The following is a 21,397-nucleotide window of genomic DNA, read 5'->3' on the forward strand; positions in this document are numbered from 1 at the left end:
TTGATTATATCCTTTGCAGCCAAAGATGGAGAGGGTGTATACGGTAAGCAAAACAAGACTGGGAGCTGACTGTGACTCAAATCATGAACTTCTTATTGCCAAATTCAGACTTGAATTGAAGAAAGTAGGGAAAATCACTAGACCATTCAGGTATGACCTAAATCAAATCCTTTATGACTATACAGTGGAAGTGAGACATAGATTTAAGGGAATAGATCTGATAGACAGAGTGCCTGATGAACTATAGACAGAGGTTCCTAACATTGTACAGGAGACAGGGATCAAGACCATCCCCAAGAAAAAGAAATGCAAAAAAGCAACGTGGCTATCTGAGGAGGCTTTACAAATAGCTGAGAAAACAAGGGAAGCCAAAAGCAAAGGAGAAAAGGAAAGATATACCCATTTGAATGCAGAATCCCAAAGAATAGCAAAGAGAGATAAGAAAGCCTTCCTAAGTGATCAGTGCAGAGAAATAGAGGATAACAAAAGAATGGGAAAGGCTAGAGATCTCTTCGAGAAAATTAGAGATACCAAGGGAACATTTCATGCAAAGATGGGCTCAGTAAAGGACAGAAATGGTAGGGACCTAACAGAAGCAGAAGATATTAAGAAGAGATGGCAGGAATACACAGAACTGTACAAAAAAGATCTTCGTGACCCAGATAATCACAATGGTGTGATCACTCACCTAGAGCCAGGGCTCCTGGAATATGAAGTCAAGTGGGCCTTAGAAAGCATCACTATGAGCAAAGCTAGTGGAGGTGATGGAATTCCAGTTGAGCTCTTTCAAATCCTGAAAGATAATGCTGTGAAAGTGCTGTACTCAATATGCCAGCAAATTTGGAAAACTTCGGCAGTGGCCACAGGACTGGGAAAGGTCAGTTTTCATTCCAATCCCAAAGAAAGGCAATGCCAAAGAATGCTCAAACTACCGCACAATTGCACTCCTCTCACACGCTAGTAAAGTAATGCTCAAAATTCTCCAAGCCAGGCTTCAGCAATATGTGAACAGTGAATTTCCAGGTGTTCATGCTGGATTTAGAAAAGGCAGAAGAACCAGAGATCAAATTGCCAACATCCGCTGGATCATTGAAAAAGCAAGAGAGTTCCAGAAAAACATCAATTTCTGCTTTATTGACTATGCCAAAGCCTTTGACTGTGTGGATCACAACAAAGTGTGGAAAATTCTGAAAGAGATGGGAATACCAGACCACCTGACCAGCCTCTTGAGAAACCTATATGCAGGTCAGGAAGCAACAGTTAGAACTGGATCTGGAACAGCAGACTGGTTCCAAATAGGAAAAGGAATACGTCAAGGCTATATATTGTCACCCTGCTTATTTAACTTCTATGCAGAGTACATCATGAGAAACACTGGGCTGGAGGAAACAAGCTAGAATCAAGGTTGCTGGGAGAAGTATCAATAACCTCAGATATGCAGATGACACCACGTTTATGGCAGAAAGTGAAGAAGGACTAAAGAGCCTCTTGATGAAAGTGAAAGAGGAGAGTGAAAAAGTTGGCTTAAAGCTCAACATTCAGAAAACTAAGATCATGGCATCTGATCCCATCACTTCATGGCAAATAGATGGAGAAACAGTGTAAACAGTGGCAAAATTTATTTTTGGGGGCTCCAAAATCACTGCAGATGATGACTGCAGCCATGAAATAAAATGATATTCCATGGAAGAAAAGTTATGACCAACCTAGACAGCATATTAAAAAGCAGAGACATTACTTTGCCAACAAAGGTCCGTCTAGTCAAGGCTATGGTTTTTCCAATAGTCGTATATGGATGTGAGAGTTGGACTATAAAGAAAGCTGAGCACTGAAGAATTGATGCTTTTGAACTGTGGTGTTGGAGAATACTCTTGAGAGTCCCTTGGACTACAAGGCTATCAAACCAGTCCATCCTAAAGGAAATCAGTCCTGAATGTACATTGGAAGGACTGATGCTCTAGCTGAAACTCCAGTACTTTGGCCACCTGATGCAAAGAGCTGACTCATTGGAAAAGACTCTGATGCTGGGAGGGATTGGGGGCAGGAGGAGAAGGGGACGACAGAGGATGAGATGGTTGGATGGCATCACCAACTCAATGGACATGGGTTTGGGTGGGCTCCGGGAGTTGGTGATCGACAGGGAGGCCTGGCGTGCTGCAGTTGATGGGGTCGCAAGAGGACTGAAGGACTGAACTGAAGGTTATCAAACTGTCATCTTTTCTCTGGAGTGAAGAGTGCTTCTTCAAACAGTTAACATCTTCCATTTGTTGCGGACTTTAGTTCTGGTTTTTCCTGTGGTCATGTATGGATGTGAGAGTTGGACTGTAAAGAAGGCTGAGTGCCGAAGAATTGATGCTTTTGAACTATGGTGTTGGAGAAGACTCTTGAGAGTCCCTTGGACTACAAGGAGATCCAACCAGTCCATTCTAAAGGAGATCAGCCCTGGGATTTCTTTGGGAGGAATGATGCTAAAGCTGAAACTCCAGTACTTTGGCCACCTGATGCGAAGAGTTGACTCATTGGAAAAGAGTTGACTCTGATGCTGGGAGGGATTGGGGGCAAGAGGAGAAGGGGACGACAGAGGATGAGATGGCTGGATGGCATCACTGACTTGATGGACATGAGTCTGAGTGAAGTCCGGGAGTTGGTGATGGACCTGGCGTGCTGCGATTCATGGGGTCACAAAGAGTAGGACACGTGACTGATCTGATCTGATCTTAGTTCTTATAAAGAGCTTGTTGTGTGAATCTCCTGGGGCGGAACCAGGACCCCGCCCCAGGGCTGCACTAGTGTTTCTTGCCTGCCCCTCCCTTGTGTATGCATCTCCTTCCTTCCCTGATTAGCATGTTTGAATCTGCCCTTTGGAACTCAGGGAAGGGCGCAGAGGCTGGAGTCTGTTCCCTACAAGCAAGAAATGGGGGACACAGAAAGGCTTCGTTGTCCAGGAGCCCCATAGCATCTTCTTTGGTTTCACCCCCACTGGGCCCTTTGTTCTTGTTTTCAGTGGATTGAATGAGGCCCACCCTCATGGACAGGTAGTCTGCTTTACTCACTATCAGTTCAAATGTTAATCTCCTTCAGAAACACCCTAAGGACACATCCAAAATAACATTTAACCAAATATCCAGGCTCCCCTTGGCTCAGTCCTGTTCACACAATTAACCATCTCAGGTAGTCACAAGGGGTGCCATTAAGTACTATCGACGCAGATGATCCATCTGCCTGTTAGGTTATAATACCATTTATTGACCATTTTGTCACACATTTATTTGCATGTTACAAAGGAACTTCAGAAGCTGTAACGTCATCTTTGTCACATAGGACATTTTATGGGCAACAAATTGTAACATCAAAGCCATGGTCTGGGTTGAATCTGGAGACAGAACTTGCTGATTTGCTGTCTTCTTTAAGCTACAGGCTGGACAAACAGAGCCACAGGAGTTTGAGTGGCGTAAAGGTTAGCTTGCCTGCAAGTCTGTGTATAGAAAAGAGGGTCCGTGTTAGAATAAGAGACCTTTCCATGCTAGATTTATGACTCCTGCTGCCTTTTTACACATAGAACAGAAATGAAATATGGGCAGGCTGAATGGTTATCCATTTTTGCACTATTGCTGTTAAAAAATTCTTTTTATTTTTCCATTCTTTTTCAAAATAACTGTGGTTCCTACCAAACCTATGGGATAATAAACAGGCCACCTGTTAGCTGAGAAATAGTCCATCAGGTCCTTGCCAAGAGATAAACCAGAGCAGCAAGGACTCATCAGGCGGTGACGGCAGAGAGGGTTTATTAAATCTCATTCGTCATGATGCTTTTTGTTGCTTCTAAATATGAATCCAACAGCGTTGCCCCCGGCACAGCGGCAGCGTGTGTGAGGGAGTCCTGAGTGCTGTGGGGAGCTAAGGTCCGCCTGGAGTCTGCAGGGGTCCCGCTGTTGGTGCCCTCAGCTGTCAGCCCAGCCCCCTTGCTCGTCCTTACGTGCCCCCACCGCAGTGGAGACAGGTCTTGGAACCGAGGGCCACCCCGGAGGGCGCCAGTGGACCCCCGCGTGCTTTTGCAGTGAAGCTTCAGTTGCTCCGGGCTGTGATTCAGTGAGTTCCTGATAGTTTTGCTAATGAGCGTGGGCTGGCTCGGCCTGGGTTCCAGAAGTCATTTCCTTCTCAGTGGCCATTACTGTTGAGATCCTTGGAGCAGTCTGCTGAGGGGAGCGTGTACCCACGTCGATACACTAAATGTTTCCAGGGCCGTACTGCCTGCTGGTTTAAACATGCTCATTTGTTCAGAAAACATTCTTTAAAATTAATTTTTCTTCACATTTAAATCCCATTACTTTCCCCGGAGACTGTTACCGCTGTGCCTGTTGTACATGAGGAGTGGAGGCTTACAGGTTGGGTGGTGTGGCCAGGGCACACAGGAAGTGACTGAGCTGGGATCGGAGCCCTCCTGTTTAAGCACTGCGTGCCCCTGCTTCCTGGTGCCAGCCGCGACAGGGAGGCCAAACAGCCTGGAGACCTGCGGTAGCAGAGTAGGTGCTTCAGACACCATGGTCCCAGACCTGGGGTGGAGTCCTGTCCTCTGCTTCCAGCTGTAGAAGCTGGGTGAGTATCAGATAAGAGCTGGGCAGCAGAGTGGGCTGAGCGAGCCAGCAACAGCCTTGTGGGAGGAAGCCTGGAACTCCGTTTGGGGACTGTCAAGTGTGAATCACCTCAAGGACATCTAAGTGGCTTTGTCATTAATGCTGTATTGTAGGGAGTGAATGTGATAATATACACAAAACATATCACAAGTCTTGACAAATAGCCTGTGCTCATTAAATGTTATGTGCTTATTAATACTAATAAGTAGTATTACGTTTACAGAAATACCACTCATTGTAGATAAATAAGCTATATGAAATATTTTCAGTAAAGTTGGGTCACACTATTTTATCTTACTTTTTGTCAAACCCTGTTATCTGCGTTCTGGAGAGTAAACCAGAAATGAATGACCAGAATGAAATGGCTTAACAGACCTTCACTAAATCCTCAGGCTGCTTCTGTTGACTGAAGCCGTTTTCTGCCCTGGTGTTGTATTTCTCATGTGTGGATGTGTTTGGGGAGAAAAAAATAGCACGTAACTGCACCATATCATTGTGCTCAGTGGTGGGGTTTTTCATTTTGCTGTTACACATGTCTGCTTCTAGAGGGTGGAAATTGAGCTTGATAATGTCCTCATGAAGGCCCTCCCCTGGTGTTGCAGAATGCGTTGAAGCCAACCTGGCTGGTGAGGCTTTTGTGGACCTGAGGCAATTTAACTTAATTTGTTTAAAAGGCATTTCGTCTTCACTGGGTAAAACGCCTTTTGTGCGTGTTGGGCACTGTATTTGAGTCCAGGCAAGTGAACGCTTTCAACACTGCAGGACACTAAATGAGTCCCTCAGGCATCTGCAGAGCGTGATCTTCCCTGGGAGACACTGAAACTCGTGCTTTTGTTCCTCTTCCAAATTAAAAGTCTAAATTGTGAGAGATGGTTTTATTTTAAAAGCAAGTGAGGTCCTATTCAAGGTTCTCAGAGCTCAAAAAAAGTTCTCTCCCAAATACTGAAATGGGGTTGGGCAGAGCTCAGCATACTTGGCAAGTTTTCCTTTGAGCTGAATGGGCCTTTCAGATGATTCAGTAGACTAGTCCTGTTCAGACAGAACTTTAGAACTTGTCAGGAACCTACTGTGAGACCAGTCTGCTTACTGATTTCTCAGGCAAGTACCAGGGTGTGAATTCATCCAACAGTTACCTTGTGCCAGAGCCAGCTCTAGGTTCTGAATAGAGCAGTGAGGAAGAGAGTATGTATTCACGAGACAGACATATACATTAACAAATAAAACGAAGTAGTTTAATAGTTACAGCGATAAGTGGGGCTTCCCGGGTGGTGCAGTGGTAAAGCATCCACCTGCTGGCACAGGAGACATAAGAGATGAGGGTTCAATCCCTGGGTCAGGAAGATCCCCTGGAAGAGGAGGGCATGGCAGCCCACTTCAGTCTTCTTGTCTGAAAACCCCATGGACAGAGGAGCTTGGCGGGCTGTTACAGTCCATAGGGTCGCAAAGAGCTGGACATGACCGAAGCGACTTAGCTCACAGCACGTAGTGAGAAGTGCGTTAAGGAAGCACAGAAGGTACCGTGATAAAGGATACTGTTGGAAGGTGAGGACTTCAGGAGAACACTCCAAGGCTCCAGCCAGCGTCAGCTAGAGGGTGAGCACCCAGCCAGGAGCCCAGGCCACGTCCTGGAGGTGAGGGAAAGTGTAGAATGTGCCTGCAGGTATTAACACCAGGGGGGCAGGGAGAGTGCCAGGAGCAGGGGGCTGTGCCTCAGGTAAGACTGAAAAGGTCAGAGGGCTAAACCACAGTGAGAAGACCAAGATAAGTTTGGATTTCGTTCCACAGTGGGAGGTCACAGAAGGGTTTTAAGCCATTGAAAGACAGAGTCAGATGAATGTTTTAGGAAACCACTGTGGCTGCTCTGGACCACGGGTTTCAGGGTACGAGTGGAGGCAGAGCCCGGGTAAGAAGCCTTCCCAGTAGTTCAGTGGAGGTGGTGCTGGTGTGGGCAGAGCTGGTGTTCGTGAGGATGGAGAGGTCAAGATAGGTGGCTTCGAGGGGGTTTTTAGAAACAACAGGATTTGTTAACAGGCGGACGTAGAAGGCAAGAGGCAGGAAGAGGTCTCACTTGAGGCACGAGGTGGTGGCGCCGTTTGCCGTCACCGGGAGGCTCTGCGGATGGGCAGATCCTTCAGTTGGGGAAACTGACGCGCCCCGACCGCCCCCACGGCGAGCTGAAGGAGACGTCAGAGGTCAGAGCAGGGGTCTGGGCTGAAGTGAGAAGTCTAGGGCTTGTCAGAGCAGCGGTGGTGTTTAAAGCCACACTCCTTTACAGAGAGCGCGCAAGGATGGGAACAGATGACAGAGACGTGGAAACGAGCTCAGGAGCCCAGAGGACACCTAGAGAGTGATGGTGCCAGCCGCTGAGGGGGTTGGCATGTTACGTGCTGCTGGTGTATCTAGCGAGGTGAAGGCACAGCATGTCCGGTGTCCGTGTGTCCGAGGGATTCGACGGCCAGGGCCTGTTGGTGACTTTGGCAAGGTGTTTTCTGGGAGGTGGGGGCAGAAGCCAGGCTGACAGGTTCAGGAGTGACTGAAGGGTGAGATCATGGAGACTGTGTGGCAGCAAGCAAACAGTATTTGTTTGAGAGGATTTGCTGAAAAGGAAAGCAGAGACTAGCCGGATGATGGAGAGAGAATTGCATTCAAGGGAGCAGGTCTTCAGGTTCTGTTTTTTAGTGAAAAATACTGTTGCATACGTATACATACAGGGGCCATAAGGAAGAAAATTAACAACTGGTATGGAGAGAGGCGAGAACTGAAGGAATGGTGTCCTTGGAAGGAAAAAGGGGTGGGGATTCTACACTTGGGCCCCATTCTCAAAGGCCTTCCGTCTGGTCTTAAAGATAAGATGAATTCCAAATAGGCTGCGGTCCTGAGCGTGTATTCCGGTAACTCGGAGGAGCACCAGTAGAGGTGGGGAAGAGAAAGTCCCACTCATGTGGGACCTTGAAGGCTGAGCCGAGGTTCAAGGAGGGACAGTACCAGTGATGACCAGGGCACATGGGGACCAGCGGCAGGCAGGGAGTGAGCGGTGGAAAGCGCTGGGGCGCGGCGGCCAAGGCCAGGGGAGGGCTGGTGAGTGCTGGGCGGAGGTGGGGTACCGCTGGGAGCCGGCTGTGCGCCTGGTCCAGCGCTGATAGATGCCGCAGTCCTGTGGGAGGACACGGCCAGAACGGAGGGAGGCGGGTGGCTGGAGGAGGAGGGGTCTCCGCTCCAAGGGCAGGGTGGGATGCGAGCCCTCAGGCAGGGATGGCAGCAGGGGGATGCGGAGGCAGGGATCGACCGCCAGGGACGTTTGTGGGAGGAGCTGACGGGATGTAGTCAGAGGATGAAGCAGGGTCCCCATAGAGAGTCTGACGGTATCAGAAGTCACTGGGGACTCTCGAGGCTCAAGGAAGCACACAGTGTCCACAGGGGCTAAGAGGTTTTTGGAGAAATGGGAGAAGTAATAGAGACACAGAGTCATTTCTGGGCTAAAAGGCGGCTTTTCCCTGCCTGTCAGCATGGGTGGCCCTTGGGGAGTGGCAGAGTGGGAATGGTAGAGAGCCCTTACAAGGGTCTCTTTCTCTAGGCATGGAATTTATTCATGCTATTTTATTATTTTAATATGCTTTTACTTTTATGAAACCTTAGAAAAGAAATTTCTTTTCTTAACTCATCAGCACATTCAGGTTTGACAGATCCTTTTTAAGTTTAAAGACTTGCCTAAGAAAATAAAAATCCAGCATTTTGTCGTCTGTTTTTGTTCTGTTTTAAATATTGTAAATAAAACTAGAGAATGGAGAATTCTAGCTGTACTTTGCAGGGTGTGAAATGTGATGATTTCTTCTCTTTGTCCCTTTTCCTCTTGGGATTTTGCTTCCCTTTCCTCCTCAAGAGCCTGTTAGTCATCTCACAAACTACCTATTTCCTTAGGGGTTACTGTTTCCAAAGTGGGCGGGGATAGGGGCAGGGTTCAGGGTCAAAGAAAGTTCTCCTAGAATGAAGGCTGCTGTCTCTGGTCCCCCCCACAGCACTGTCTGCTGTGGCAAACCCCTACAGCCGCCAGGAAGGATTCAAGTCCTGTTTGCAGAAGAAAGAAATTATTACAGTACCTGGAGGAAGGAGGAGGGAAAAAAGCCCACGTTTCTGGCTTGTGCCCTTGAGCTGTAAATTCTCAAGGACTCTCTTATAAATCTCCCGGAATCGCTGTTGGAAATCCACATTCCCTCAGAGAGCAGTGTAGGACTATCACATAACAATTTCTGAGGCCTTCCCCCTAACGCAGCTCTGACGCTTTGAAAAAAACTTCAGGATAAAACTTCAGAGTAAACCTCCATTTTAACAGTGTTGTTTTTCTTACTTGGCACGAAAGAAATTAGATTTCCCCAGACGGTATATCCAGAATTTCTTCTGTCTTCTACCTGTGTACAAGTGCACAGAAATATCCCTGCACACGTGCGCACACACCCCGCAGATGCCTGAGGACTGTCAGTCTTGTAAGTGGGCAGAAGTACCAGCCGTGAACTTCAGGACCAACCTTACCTCTTTTGAGTGTGTGTGTGTGTGCACGCGTGTGTGTGTGTGTGCGCATGTGTGCGTGCCACGCACGCTTGTGCACGCTCAGTTGTGTCCGACTCTTTGTGACCCCATGGACTGTAGCTCACCAGGCTCCTCTGTCCATGGGATTCTCCAGGCAGGAATACTGGAGCGGGTTGCCATGTCCTATTCCAGGGGATCTTCCCGACCCAAGGATCGAACCCATGTCTCATCTCCTGCATTGGCAGGCAGATTCTTTACCACTGGCACCATGGACATCAGCTAGAGTCAGATATTGCTTGCACTCTCTTGCCTTAAAAAGACCACGTTCCCTCAGAGAATTTCTAAAGAGTTGTCTTTTTTTCTCTCCTTCCAGAGGGCCAGTTAAGAGTGGATGCCAATATATCTGTGCATCGCCCTGGGGAGCCTTTGGGCATTCGAACTGAAGTGAAGAATCTCAACAGTGCCCGATTTCTGGCCAAAGCTATAGGTGAATGTCAGCTGTTACTCCTCATGTACTTCTTTGTAGCAGCTCTCTGTTTCTGTGTAATAATCATTCCCCCAACCCAACTTAATGACTTACATGATACCATCTCAGCTTCACGGTTTTGTGGGTTGGGTGGTTTTCTGCTGGTCCTGCCTCGGCTCTTTCATTTGACTCTGGGGAGCCGGCACTCTGCTGAGATAGAGAGTCCAGGAGGACCTTACATGCTGGGACCTTGGTGCCAGACATCTGCTGGGCTTCTTTACCCATGTGGGCTTTCTGCATTCACTTGCTTAGCCCAGCTTTCTTATTTGGCAGAGGTGGCATCCTAGGAGGATGAAGGCAGATCCCTCAAGTCCTCTTCAGTCTTTAGTTCTAGAACTTGCACAACATTTCTTCCAGTACATTCCATTCAAAACAGGTTCAAGGGAAGGGGGAGGAAATAGACTTCACTTCTATGGGAGGATTTGCAAAATTCTGTAACTGCACATACCACAACCAGTCTGAACTGTATAACGTCATATTTGTTGTAGATTAGCCACAATTTGACCTAATTGGTCATTATGTTTTTCTGCTTTTAACTGTTTTAACTAACAGATTGCTTGAAAGTGAAAGTGCTAGTCACTCAGTCATGTCCGACTCTTTGCTACCCTGTGGACTGTAGCCTGCCAGGCTCCTGTGTCCATAGAATTTTCTAGGCAAGAATACTGGAGTGGGTTGCCATTCCCTTCTCCAGGGGATCTTCCCAACCCAGGGATTGAACCTGGGTCTCCTGCACTGCACATGGATTCTTTACCAGCTGAGCCACCAGAGAATAGGTTGCCTAGGCCTGTGTAATCAAGTAGTGATCTTACTGGAGCACATGCTGTGGATCTTTCAATGTGGACAGATGTATGCTAGTAATACAATAGAAGAACTGAGCAAGCTCAGCAGCTGGAGTGGTCCATAGAAGATGATGACTGAATGTGAGGGGATGACATCTCAGAAGGATGAAAGTACTCTTTAAAAGCAAAGGTATCTAAGAGGAAGAGAGACAGAAGGGAGGAGGTGGGGGGTGGAGGTTAAGGTACGTCCTTCAAGGTGCACAGAGCAAGGGATGGATGAAAGTGGCATCCCAGCCCAAAGGTTCACCAAAGGTTCAGTAGTATGCTGAGTATTAGAAGGAAGACAGATTTTCTAGTCTTGTATAAAACTTTATTATCCTGAACCTGAAATAATCAACCAGCCTTAATGAAGACACTGTGACTGTATACATTTTCAGGAAAAAGGCATTAACATGGTCAAGGGCCTCAGATATGCAGCTGTGTCAGTAACTTCAGATATGAAGATGACACCACCCTTATGGCAGAAAGTGAAGAGGAACTAAAGAGCCTCTTGATGAAAGTGAAAGAGGAAAGTGAAAAAGCAGGCTTAAAATTCAACATTCAAAAAGTGAAGCTCATGGCATCCAGTCCCATCACTTCATGGCAAAGAGATGGGGAAAAAATGGAAACAGTGAAAGACTTTATTTTCTTTGGCTCCAAAATCACTGCAGATGGGGACTGCAGCCATGAAATTAAAAGACACTTGCTCCTTGGAAGTAAAGCTATGACCAACTTAGACAGCATATTAAAAAGCAGAGACGTTATTTTGCCGACAAAGGTCCATCTAGTCAAAGCTATGCCTTTTCCAGTAGTCATGTATGGATGTGAGAATTGGACTATAAAGAAAGCTGAGTACTGAAGAATTGATGCTTTTGAACTGTGGTGTTGGAGAAGACTCTTGAGAGTCCCTTGGACAGCAAGGAGATCAAACCAGTCCATCCTAAAGGAAATCAAGCCTGAATATTCATTGGAAGGCCTGATGCTGAAGCTGAAACTCCAATACTTTGACCACCTGATGTGAACAACTTACTCATTGGGAAAGACCCTGATGCTGGGAAAGATTGATGGCGGGAGAAGGGGACAACAGAGGATGAGATGGTTGGATGGCATCACCGACTCGATGGACATGAGTTTGAGCAGCTCCAGGAGCTGGTGATGAACAGGGAAGCCCAGTGTGCTGCAGCCCACGGGGTTGCAAAGAGTCGGACACGACTGAGGGACTGCACTGAACTGATGGTCAAGGGGATGACATATAGGATGTATAGGGGGAGCTTCCCGCATAAAGACAGCTAATGAGGGCAGACTCTTCTTCTTGTGAGAGGAGACACTGTCCGTGTGTCTGAGGCTGCGAAAGGTCTGGGCCAGGAGAAACCCTTCCAGCTCAGGTTGGTGAAGGTGAAGCTTGGAATGAATCGAAAAAAGTTCCACTTCGCCTTGTAGGTGAGTGTCCTGGAGCTCATTAGTGTAAGAGGTGGTGATTGGAACTTAAACAAGCAACAAGATTTTAGGTAGATTCATCCCAGATGAGTTTGAAGGCTTTGGCTGCCCCTAGCCTTCTGTTGTCCTATGAAGTACCCTGTGGAGTGGCAGTCTGAGACAGAACTCCACCTGTGGTCGGGCTGGGGCTGGAAGAACCCGAGCTTTCCTGTTACGGGCTTAAGTCCCCAAGCCTGTAATTTTTCCACTCCAATTTTCTCCTTACATCAGACCTTTTAGCCATCCTCTTGGGGTTTGTTGCTTTTTGTCAGCTCAGATAAGAGTCAGGATTTGGGTGAGGGCAAGAGGAGTATGTTTAAGTGGGGAGTTAAGGAGGGAGGGGGAGAAGGCAATGGCACCCCACTCCAGTACTCTTGCCTGGAAAATCCCATGGATGGAGGAGCCTGGTGGGCTGCGGTCCATGGGGTCGCTAAGAGTCGGACACGATTGAGTGACTTCACTTTCACTTTTCACTTTCATGCATTGGAGAAGGAAATGGCAAGCCACTCCAGTGTTCTTGCCTGGAGAATTCCAGGGACTGGGGAGCCTGGTGGGCTGCCGTCCATGGGGTCGCACGGAGTTGGACACGACTGAAGTGACTTAGCAGCAGCAGCAGCAAGGAGGGGGAGGCAAGGCTGAGGCTATTTTCATAAGGAAGCGTGGCAGCGGAGGCTGTGTTCCGCTCACCACTGCTGCCTTTTTCCGTGGTGAAGGAGCAAGGCGTAGAGCAGTGGCTCTTCATCTTTGGGGGCCATAGATCCCTTTGAATATACAGTGGACATTCTGGATCATTTCTCCAAAATCCGTGCATAGGCACACAGCCACATTTGTATATAATCCCAGGAGATACCAGAACCCCCTGAATCCTGCCCATGGGTCCTGGGATAAACACTCTTTGATAAGCAAGGTCCTAGATCCAGAGTTGCTTGTCGTCAGCGTTGGCCCTAGCCCTTCTGCCAAGCTGTGTGCTTGTGTTCTGTACTGGATCACGTTAATTGCTCTAAACCTAGGTTTGCTCAAAAAGTGAGAGAGCAGAGCTTCCTAAAAGACCCTTCCCACCAATGTTATTCTGTGATGGCAGCAAGAAGAAGAAATACAGCATCTGTGGAAAGAATAATTATAAACAACTCCCTTGATTATTTTTTGACCTAAAGATTGAAAGAGTTCCAATTATTGCTTAACTGGATAAAGGAATCAAATATGATACTAAACTATTTATTTTTTAGACTATGAAATTCAGAGGCAAATCAATGAACTTGAGAATGGAGGTGAAATTCTGAATGAAACGCGCTCGTTTGATTACAAGCTTGGGTGAGTTTGCATGACAGCATCTTGAATACAGGTCGGTGGGGCTCCGCAGACCAGCCGTATCACCATGAAGAAGGTACCTAGCTTCTCTGCAGTCTGGTTTCCTCATTAGGAAAATGCCGTGCCCCACAGGGATGTGATACACCGTCCAGGGCTGGTGACAGATTTCACTTGGCTGAACAGACTTGGAGTCCTAGATCCTGGCCCCTCCCTGGATTCCAGCTTACCTCCTTTGTGCCAAGAATTTTGACTTCCTTAAATTCTTTCAGACCTGCCAGTTTCAGCTTAGAAGTGGAAGAAAGCTTAGAGCTGGCTGTAGAGGTGTGTTTATCTGTTCAGATATCTCTGAGTCTTAACTTTCTGATTCTTTGTTCCCCGGTGGCTCAGACAGTAAAGAGTCTGCCTGCAATGCAGGAGACCTGGGTTCAGTCCCTGGGTCAGAAACATCCCCTGGAGTAGGAAATGGCACCCCACTCCAGTACTCTTGCCTGGAAAATCCCATGGACGGAGGGGCCTGATGGGCTGCAGTCCATGGGGTCGCTAGGAGTCAGACACGACTGAGCTTTTGACTTCACTTTCACTTTTCACTTTCATGCATTGGAGAAGGAAATGGCAACCCACTCCAGCGTTCTTGCCTGGAGAATCCCAGAGATGGGGGAGCCTGGTGGGCTGCTGTCTATGGGGTCGCACAGAGTCGGACACGACTAAAGCGACTTAGCAGCAGCAGCAGCAGCAGGGGAAAGATTTCAAAATCCTGGAGTTTGAGCTGGTTAAATGTTGGAAACATTGAAGCAGTTTCTTTTTTTTTGAATTATCATGCTACACATGTGTCTTTCTTTAATATCATTTCTGCAGCGTATTCAGGAAAGTGTGTCCCACAGAAGGCAGAGGAGCTTGAGTGCCCTGGTTCCCCTGTTGGTAGTGAGCCCCTGTCTGCATACACACCAGCCTCTGCTGCGGTGCTTTTTAAAATGTTCTCTCGTTTAACTGTCACAGGTGCACCGTGCCGATGAGAGACAAAGAAGGAAAACAAGACTACAGGTGCTTACTCCTCTTGTCAGAATACCGTTCTCTGTTTGGCTTGTATTCCAGGCCCACTTACAGACCAACACAGTGATCCTGGGTGGCTTCTAGCAAGCACTTTCTGCTGTCGCCATTGCACGGTGGGAGATCCAGGGTTCCTGGTTTATGTGTGTACTGAGAGGAAGAGTATTTTGATGTGGGAGCCTTGGAGGCCTTATTTGACAGGATTCAGTGGTTGGAAGCACTTAGGCTCACCTCGTCAGAGCCGTCATAACTGCGCTGAGAGGATGGCCGTTGAGGGGGCCCGGGCTGTTCTCATGCTACTTTCAGTGACAAATTCAGCAATGCAAGGACTGTAAGAAGGTAGAAAAAAGAGCTGTATATGTTAATGGCAGTTCCCGTCACATCTCAGGTAATACTGTTTAACAAGTTAGACTTACTGTGAGATCCAGAAATAAGGCAAATGAGAAGAATAGCTTTGAGGACTTCGCTGGTGGTATCCAGTGGCTAAGATCTCACCTTCCTGTGCAGGGAGGAGGAAGCATCGAAATGATGATCCCCTGATTGGCGACCAAGATCCCATGTGTCTCAACAGCCAAAAAACATAAAGCAGAAGCAATATTTTAACAATTTCAATAAAGATTTTTAAAATATTCCACATTAAAAAAAAGAAAGGAATAGCGTAGGGTAAATTGAGCCTCGTATTTCTAACTTGTTTATCAGACTGCAAAAGTGAAAAGTTGAAGCAACAAAGTGGTAGAGGTTGGCACTTTGCTTTGTGAAGTGCAGAAAGATAGAGTAGCCATTGCTGTCGACAAGGAACAAATACAGCGTCCTGATTTAGGAAGGAAGCCGCTCGTAAACCCCAAGAGTGGGCGTCACCTCAAGGACGCCTCTCGTGTGTCTGTCTCAGTCACCCTTGTTCTCATTACAGTGATCTCCCTAGGTTCAGTCTGTTCTTCCCAAGAAACTCCTTTGTTTTCCCGTGTGGCCCCCGCTGCGTTGGTGCTGCTCTCTCGCTGAGCACGGCATTGGCTTTTAGCAGAGTCAGTGGCTTCAGGTTGCTCCCCCAGGTTAATAGATGAGGTTTGGGCAGCCTCCCTTTGCTTTCCTCTTGCCTTCAGAAGTCAGGCTGATTCATAGCACAGATTTGGCATTGAGGTGATGGGTTGCTTGCATTTCTGATGTATCACCTGGGAGCCACCATTTATTCTGTGTAACCCTGCTTCTGCATAAGCCCTCTGACAAGCATGGGCAGAGGGAAAGACGTTAGATGCTAGAATAGACAAAAGGGAAGGACACCTTAGTTTGACAAGAGCTGATGCGGTGATGCAGCGTCCGCATTTTTTTTTAATTGACTTTTTTTATTGCAGTTTTAGTTTTCCAGCAGAATTGAGTAGAAATTAGAGTTCCCATATACTTCTTGTTGTATGCTATATACCCCCTCCCCGCGCTGGCACACACACACGCGCGCGCGCGCGCGCGCGCGCGTGCACGCGGGTTTCCTCTTATAACATCTTGCATTAGTGTATAATGTGGTAAATTTGTTAAAATGATGAACCAGTATGATACCTTCCTAGTAACTGAAGTCCATAGTTTACCTTAGGGTTCACCCTTATGTCGTCTGTTCTCCGGGTTTAGCAGATGTGTGATGACGCGTGTGCACCGTTACAGTGTCACACAGAATGCTTTCACTGCCCTGAAACCCCGCTGTGCTCCCCTGTTCATCCCTCCCTCTCCTACCTTCTACATTTTATTGGGTTGGGCCAAAAGGTCTTTTGGGTTCTTCCATCAGATGTTATGGGAAAACTTGAACAAACTTTGTGGCTAACCCAATATTACGCAAAGTCCATTTATTTATTCCAATTCTCAAGAAAGAAGGTTTCCTTTTCATAAAAACTGCTGAAAATACTGAAAATTTTAGTGGGTGAAGTCATCTTTCTTCCTAAGAAGTAAGTTGCTCGTATTTGGTTCTGTTTTTTCCAGTCTGTGTCTTGTGAATATGCACTTGATCCATGATTATAAACGGCAGGGCGGCATCAACCTTGTGCTGCGCCCTTTTCACGCAGTGCTTGTTTATGAGCACGGAGAGCGCTGGATGTGGTGGTTTTGACCTTACATTTGTACAAGGACTAGTTCCTGGAAGAGTAGGAGACTTCATGTGGGACTTCAAAAAATATTTGTAGCACAACATCTGTAGACAAACTTTCACATTGACTGTAGGTTTGTCTCTTCCAACTGAGCCCGTTACGGAGAGTCAGGCCGTCTCCTCTCTGCACCCAGGTTCATGCCGGAGCCCAACCTGCCCCCGCTGCTGCTCTACGACTCAGGGTCCCTCCCCTCCGGCGCAGACCCGCAGCAGGTGATCAACATCGACCAGCTGCGGGAGCGGCTCCCCGAGCTGCCCCGCGTGACCCGCCAGAGGCTCGTGCAACAGTACGGGATGCTGCCGGAGCACAGCTGCGTCCTGCTGGTGGGTCCTCTCCAGAGGCTGTGGTCGGCCCGCTGGGCGGGTGGGGGGCTCTGGGTGGAGTGCGACGGCTGCAGTGTGCCCGGAATCAGGCGTGCTCACCTTCCTCACCAGCCTCGAGGATGGATACGCCTCTGAAGACCCACCAGGTGGGCTCCTCTCAGTCATTTCTTGTGTGTGGACTTGCAGAGCTGCTCACAGCAGCCGTGGAGGCTTCTTGAGGACGGTCCAGATGTTCCGGATGGCTGTTCACTTGTCTCTGTGCAGGACAAAAGGAAATCAATATATAGGCTTTCTGGATGTCTGGCGGTGTTGAACTGTGCCAGGGTCCGGCAGGAAGTTGGATTCTCACAAAGCAGACAGTTGTTTTACCAACTATAGAAGAAACGTTTATTCCACACGAAATGCTGCAAACTCTGACTAAACGCCTCGGTCCTTGGAGGATACCTCTGAAGGGGCCATTAAGAACCTGACACCGTGGAGATGTGCTCAGGGATTTTCCATCCTGTCTAGGGCTGCGGGGCTCTGCAGTTCCGTGGGCCACGGCCGCATTAAAGTGGCCCGGCACCCGTGAGAGTGGCGTGGCATCACACTTGTCTTCTGCTTGTCTGTCAGGGAGGCTGTGCGGAGTTTCTCCACAGCGTCTCTCAGGGACAGGCTGTCTGCTGCACTCATCGCGTGGAGCACAGAATCTCTGGGATGTCTGGGCTGTTGCATTGTGATTGAGCGGTAGCTGCAGGGATGTTAGGATGTTCATGTTTGTGTATATATTTATACACTTAAGTGACAAAACCCTGCCATTTCTGGTACATGGTAGACGAGCGAATGCTTATTGAATGAGTCTGTTTATCATCCCTAAATCAGCTCATTTGAAAAGAATCAGAGAGTATAGAAAACTCAGTTTTGTCAGATCGACCTGGAGAAAACACATGTGTGCCAAGAGTCTTAGGTCAGTAGGCGTGTGTATGAGACTCACAGGCAGCCTTGTTCACCGCGTCAGACACAGTAGGTTCTTCTCTCACACTGCAGGCTGGGCGGCTCGCCGCCTCCCGTGGACTGCTGCTGTATCTTGCCCACACCTCTGTGGAGACTGTGTCGGTGTATTCTAATTCTTTATTAATTGGCGTGTTTTGTTCCAGCAAGGACTGTCTCATCCGCTCGCCGTGTTACTCGGTGCCGGTCAGCACTGCTGAACGCCAGGCCTGTGTGTGAACCAGCGAGCCGCTTGCTCAGAACACCTTTTAACCTGAAACCTCTTAGAATTCACACACTGTTCCCAAGTTGATTTAACAAACCCAAATTTTAGTCTCACACACCTTCCCCACCATCTGGAATTTCCAGCCCACTTGAAATCAACTTCAGACTGAACGCTGAATGCTAAATTCTAGTCCTGCATTTTGTAATGTATTTGCCAAATTCTGTAAGGATGAGAGAGGGCACAAACGGAGGCCTCTCACCTCCAGCAAGTTCTCTGAAGCAGACACATGTTCATGTCTATGTCCCAGGCTCCACTTCTGTGTCCTTCAAGCACCTCAGCCGCAGAGGCCTTGGAGAAATGTTTGCGGAGGGTGGCAAGTGAGTGGGTTTCTGGTTTTTTCATAGTTTAAGGCCCTGTTTTGTTGTTGTTTGTTGTTATTAAGTCGCTAAGTTGTGTCCAACTCTTTGTGACCACATGGGCAGCACACCAGGCTCCTTTGTCCTCCACTGTCTCCCAGAGTTTGCTCAGATTCATGGCCACTGAGTTGGTGATCCTATCTGACCATTTCATCCTCTGCCACGCTCTTCTCCTTTTGCCTCAGTCTTTCCCAGCATCAGGGGCTTTTCCACTGAGTTGGCTCCTCGCTTCAGTCATGTCTGACTCTTTGTGACCCCATGGACTGCAGCACGCCAGGCCTCCCTGTCCATCACCAACTCTCAGAGCTTACTCAAACTCATGTCCATTGAGTCGGTGATACCATCCAACCATCTCATCCTCTGTGGTCCCTTTCTCCTCCTGCCTTCGATCTTTTCCAGCGTCAGGGTCTTTTCTAGTGAGTCAGTTCTTCACATCAGGTGGTCAAATTATTGGAGCTTCAGCATCAGTCCTTCCAATGAATACTCAGGACTGATTTCCTTTAGGATGGACTGGTTTGATCTCCTTGACTCTCAAGAGTCTTCTCCAGTACCACAGTTCAAAAGCATCAGATTTTTGGTGCTCAGCCTTCTTTATCTCACATCCACACATGACTACTGGAAAAACCATAGCTTTGACTATATGGACCTTTGTCGGCAAAGTGATGTCTCTGCTTTTTAATACCCTCTTTTGGTTTATGATACCTTTCCTTCCAAGGAGCAAGTGTCTTTTAATTTCATGGCTGCGGTCACTGTCCACAATGATTTTTGGAGCCCACGAAAATAAAATCTGTCACTGCCTCTACGTTTTCCCCTTCTATTTGCCATGAAGTGATGGGACCAGATGCTATGATCTTAGTTTTTTGAATGTTGAGTTTCACATCAGCTTTTTCACTCTCCTCTTTCACCCTCATCAAGAGGCTCTTTAGTTCCTTTTCATTTTCTGCCATTAGAGTGAGCTTCCAGATGTATAAGCCCTGATTATAGAAACTTATTTTTGTCTATTCACTTCAGCACTTTTATTAGCATGTTCTATGCAGCAGGTACTGAGATGGGGACAGAGACACTTTTTTGATTTGTTTTCTTTGCTTTCCAAGAACATGTATATATGACACCTCAGCTAACAGCCCCCAGAGCAGATTGCAGTGGACAGTAGATGTATGACGCAGGCCAGGAGCCCAGAGGAGGTAGTGGTGACCTTGATGGGACAAGTGGGGAAAACTCACAAGGAGGTGCTGCTTTTAAGCCAGTTTTATAAGAGCTTTATTTTTTATTTTTTTGATATATTAAAACTGTGCTTATTTTTGTAGCTTGCAGATAATGTATTAGGTGATTCATTTTGCAGTATGTGTTTTTTTTTTTTAATGGCTAATACTTGAAATTTTCAAGACAAATGAGAAGAGAACTAGTAATACGGAAGGAGGATGATTCAGACGATTTTTTTTCCTGAAATCAGGCACCCTGAGCTCCTGATGACTTAGTGATCATTGGAAGCCGAGTTACTCATAACATACCCGAAAGCGGTATGTTCATGTTTTTTTCCTGACTTCCTCAGAAACACAACAGATTGCCGAGAAGGGCAGATGCACCAATCTAATGAACCATCTTTCAATTTAAAGAGTGCCTGGGAGTATTCATTAAATCAGTAGTGTGGTGGAGGTGTGCTCTGCAGAGCTCTGACTCCACGCTCCTGCCTTTGGGTCACTGATTAAATTAAACATGAAGCATACAGTCCTTACTGGTAACGCAATCCTTTACCCATGAATGGTTAAAAAAAAAAAAAAAGAAAGAAAAACAACTTCAGAGCTTAACTGTTATCTTTAATTTTTTTTAATTGAAGTATAGCTGATATACAATGGTATTTAAGTTACATATGTACGATATAGCGATTGGCGGTTTCTCAAGGGTGCATTCCGTCCGTGGTTGCTGTAACAGTGGCCGTCTTCCCTGTGTTATACAGCTCTGCCCTTGTCGCTGTCCTGTGTGTTGAGCACTGAATTGTGTGGTAATAATTCCTCCTTGGCATTTACAAAACTCTAATACAGTCTGTCTTAGCCTCCACCACAAAGTCTGGCGCGCAGTAGGCATCGGTGAACAGATGGACAGATGAGTGGATGAATGGGATTCTGTCACAGTGCTCACGAAGCCCTGGGGAAAGCAGTTCCTGATAAAGCGTCCCTGTTTCCCAAAGTCAGGTATATAACGCACCCTTTTGACAGCCCAACAAATCAGGGTGGTACCTGTGTTGCCGAGCTTGGCGGGGAGAAGCCTGGGGTTTCCGCCTCAGTCAGGCCACGTGCCGTGACCGTGTCCCTGCCTCCTGAAGAACTTGTTTCTTCAGGACCTTGGAATCAAGCGTGCATTCTCACGTCACCTCTTAAGCCCACCTGATAATCCCCTCCCACCGTAGCCTGTGTGAGTGTTTCTTCCTCATGAAGCGTATCATGTCCCATTGGAGCTTCAGCCTAGTGAGCTCCCCTTTTTTCCCTCTCTGTGTCAGCCTCCCAGATTTCTGACCTCATTTGTCAGGAGTGAGGAATGGACGTATGGAGGTGAGGTCGAGTCATTAGGGTTCTAGAGGAATTGAGAGGTCCTAGTAGTGTAGCGAGTCCTTCTCTGAGTCAGTGTGTCCAGGAGTAACTGTGAGAACGGTCATATATGCAGGTGAGGTTTTTTTTAGCAGATGATAAAAGGTGATTTCTGTGGGGATGTCTCTTCCTAAACCCTGCTTTGCTGAACAGGGAATCCAGATGAGTTGTCATTGGCCCCATAGGCAGCTCAGGGTCAGTCGAGGCCGATAGCTAACAGCGGGTTCTGTGGCTCACAGTGGACCACTTTCTAATCCAGTCCGTCCTCCCAGCACCCCCTGCAGTGGGGCCGTCCGTCTCCCCGTTTTTCTGGTGAGGAAGCGCCACCTCTGAGGTTGAGAGTGAGCCACTTAGTGACTCCGTCAGGCCTGAGGGGAGCTGACTCCAGGGCCCAGGCACTCCGCTTCTGAGCTCCTGTC

General features: G+C 47.6%; 1 protein-coding gene across 5 annotated transcripts in view; it reads left to right on the top strand.

Annotated features, from left to right (window-relative positions):
* Window positions 1-21,397, top strand: part of GATB (glutamyl-tRNA amidotransferase subunit B) — a 119,784-nt gene that overhangs the window by 52,132 nt on the left and 46,255 nt on the right. For 4 of the 5 annotated variants that reach the window (XR_008703593.1, XR_008703594.1, XM_055550639.1 and 1 more), the window contains exons 6-9: window positions 9,532-9,645; window positions 13,205-13,289; window positions 14,283-14,327; window positions 16,593-16,782. Coding sequence is in view for 3 of the 5 variants with exons in the window: in XM_055550639.1 (XP_055406614.1) it covers window positions 9,532-9,645; window positions 13,205-13,289; window positions 14,283-14,327; window positions 16,593-16,782 (434 nt within the window). In the remaining 2 variants the exon portion in view is untranslated. The remainder of the gene's footprint in view (window positions 1-9,531; window positions 9,646-13,204; window positions 13,290-14,282; window positions 14,328-16,592; window positions 16,783-21,397) is intronic. The other variant, XM_055550638.1, reaches the window with a different exon arrangement.

The sequence above is a fragment of the Bubalus kerabau genome, chromosome 16 (genome assembly GCF_029407905.1).
Source record: "Bubalus kerabau isolate K-KA32 ecotype Philippines breed swamp buffalo chromosome 16, PCC_UOA_SB_1v2, whole genome shotgun sequence".
Lineage (NCBI taxonomy): Eukaryota > Metazoa > Chordata > Mammalia > Artiodactyla > Bovidae > Bubalus > Bubalus kerabau.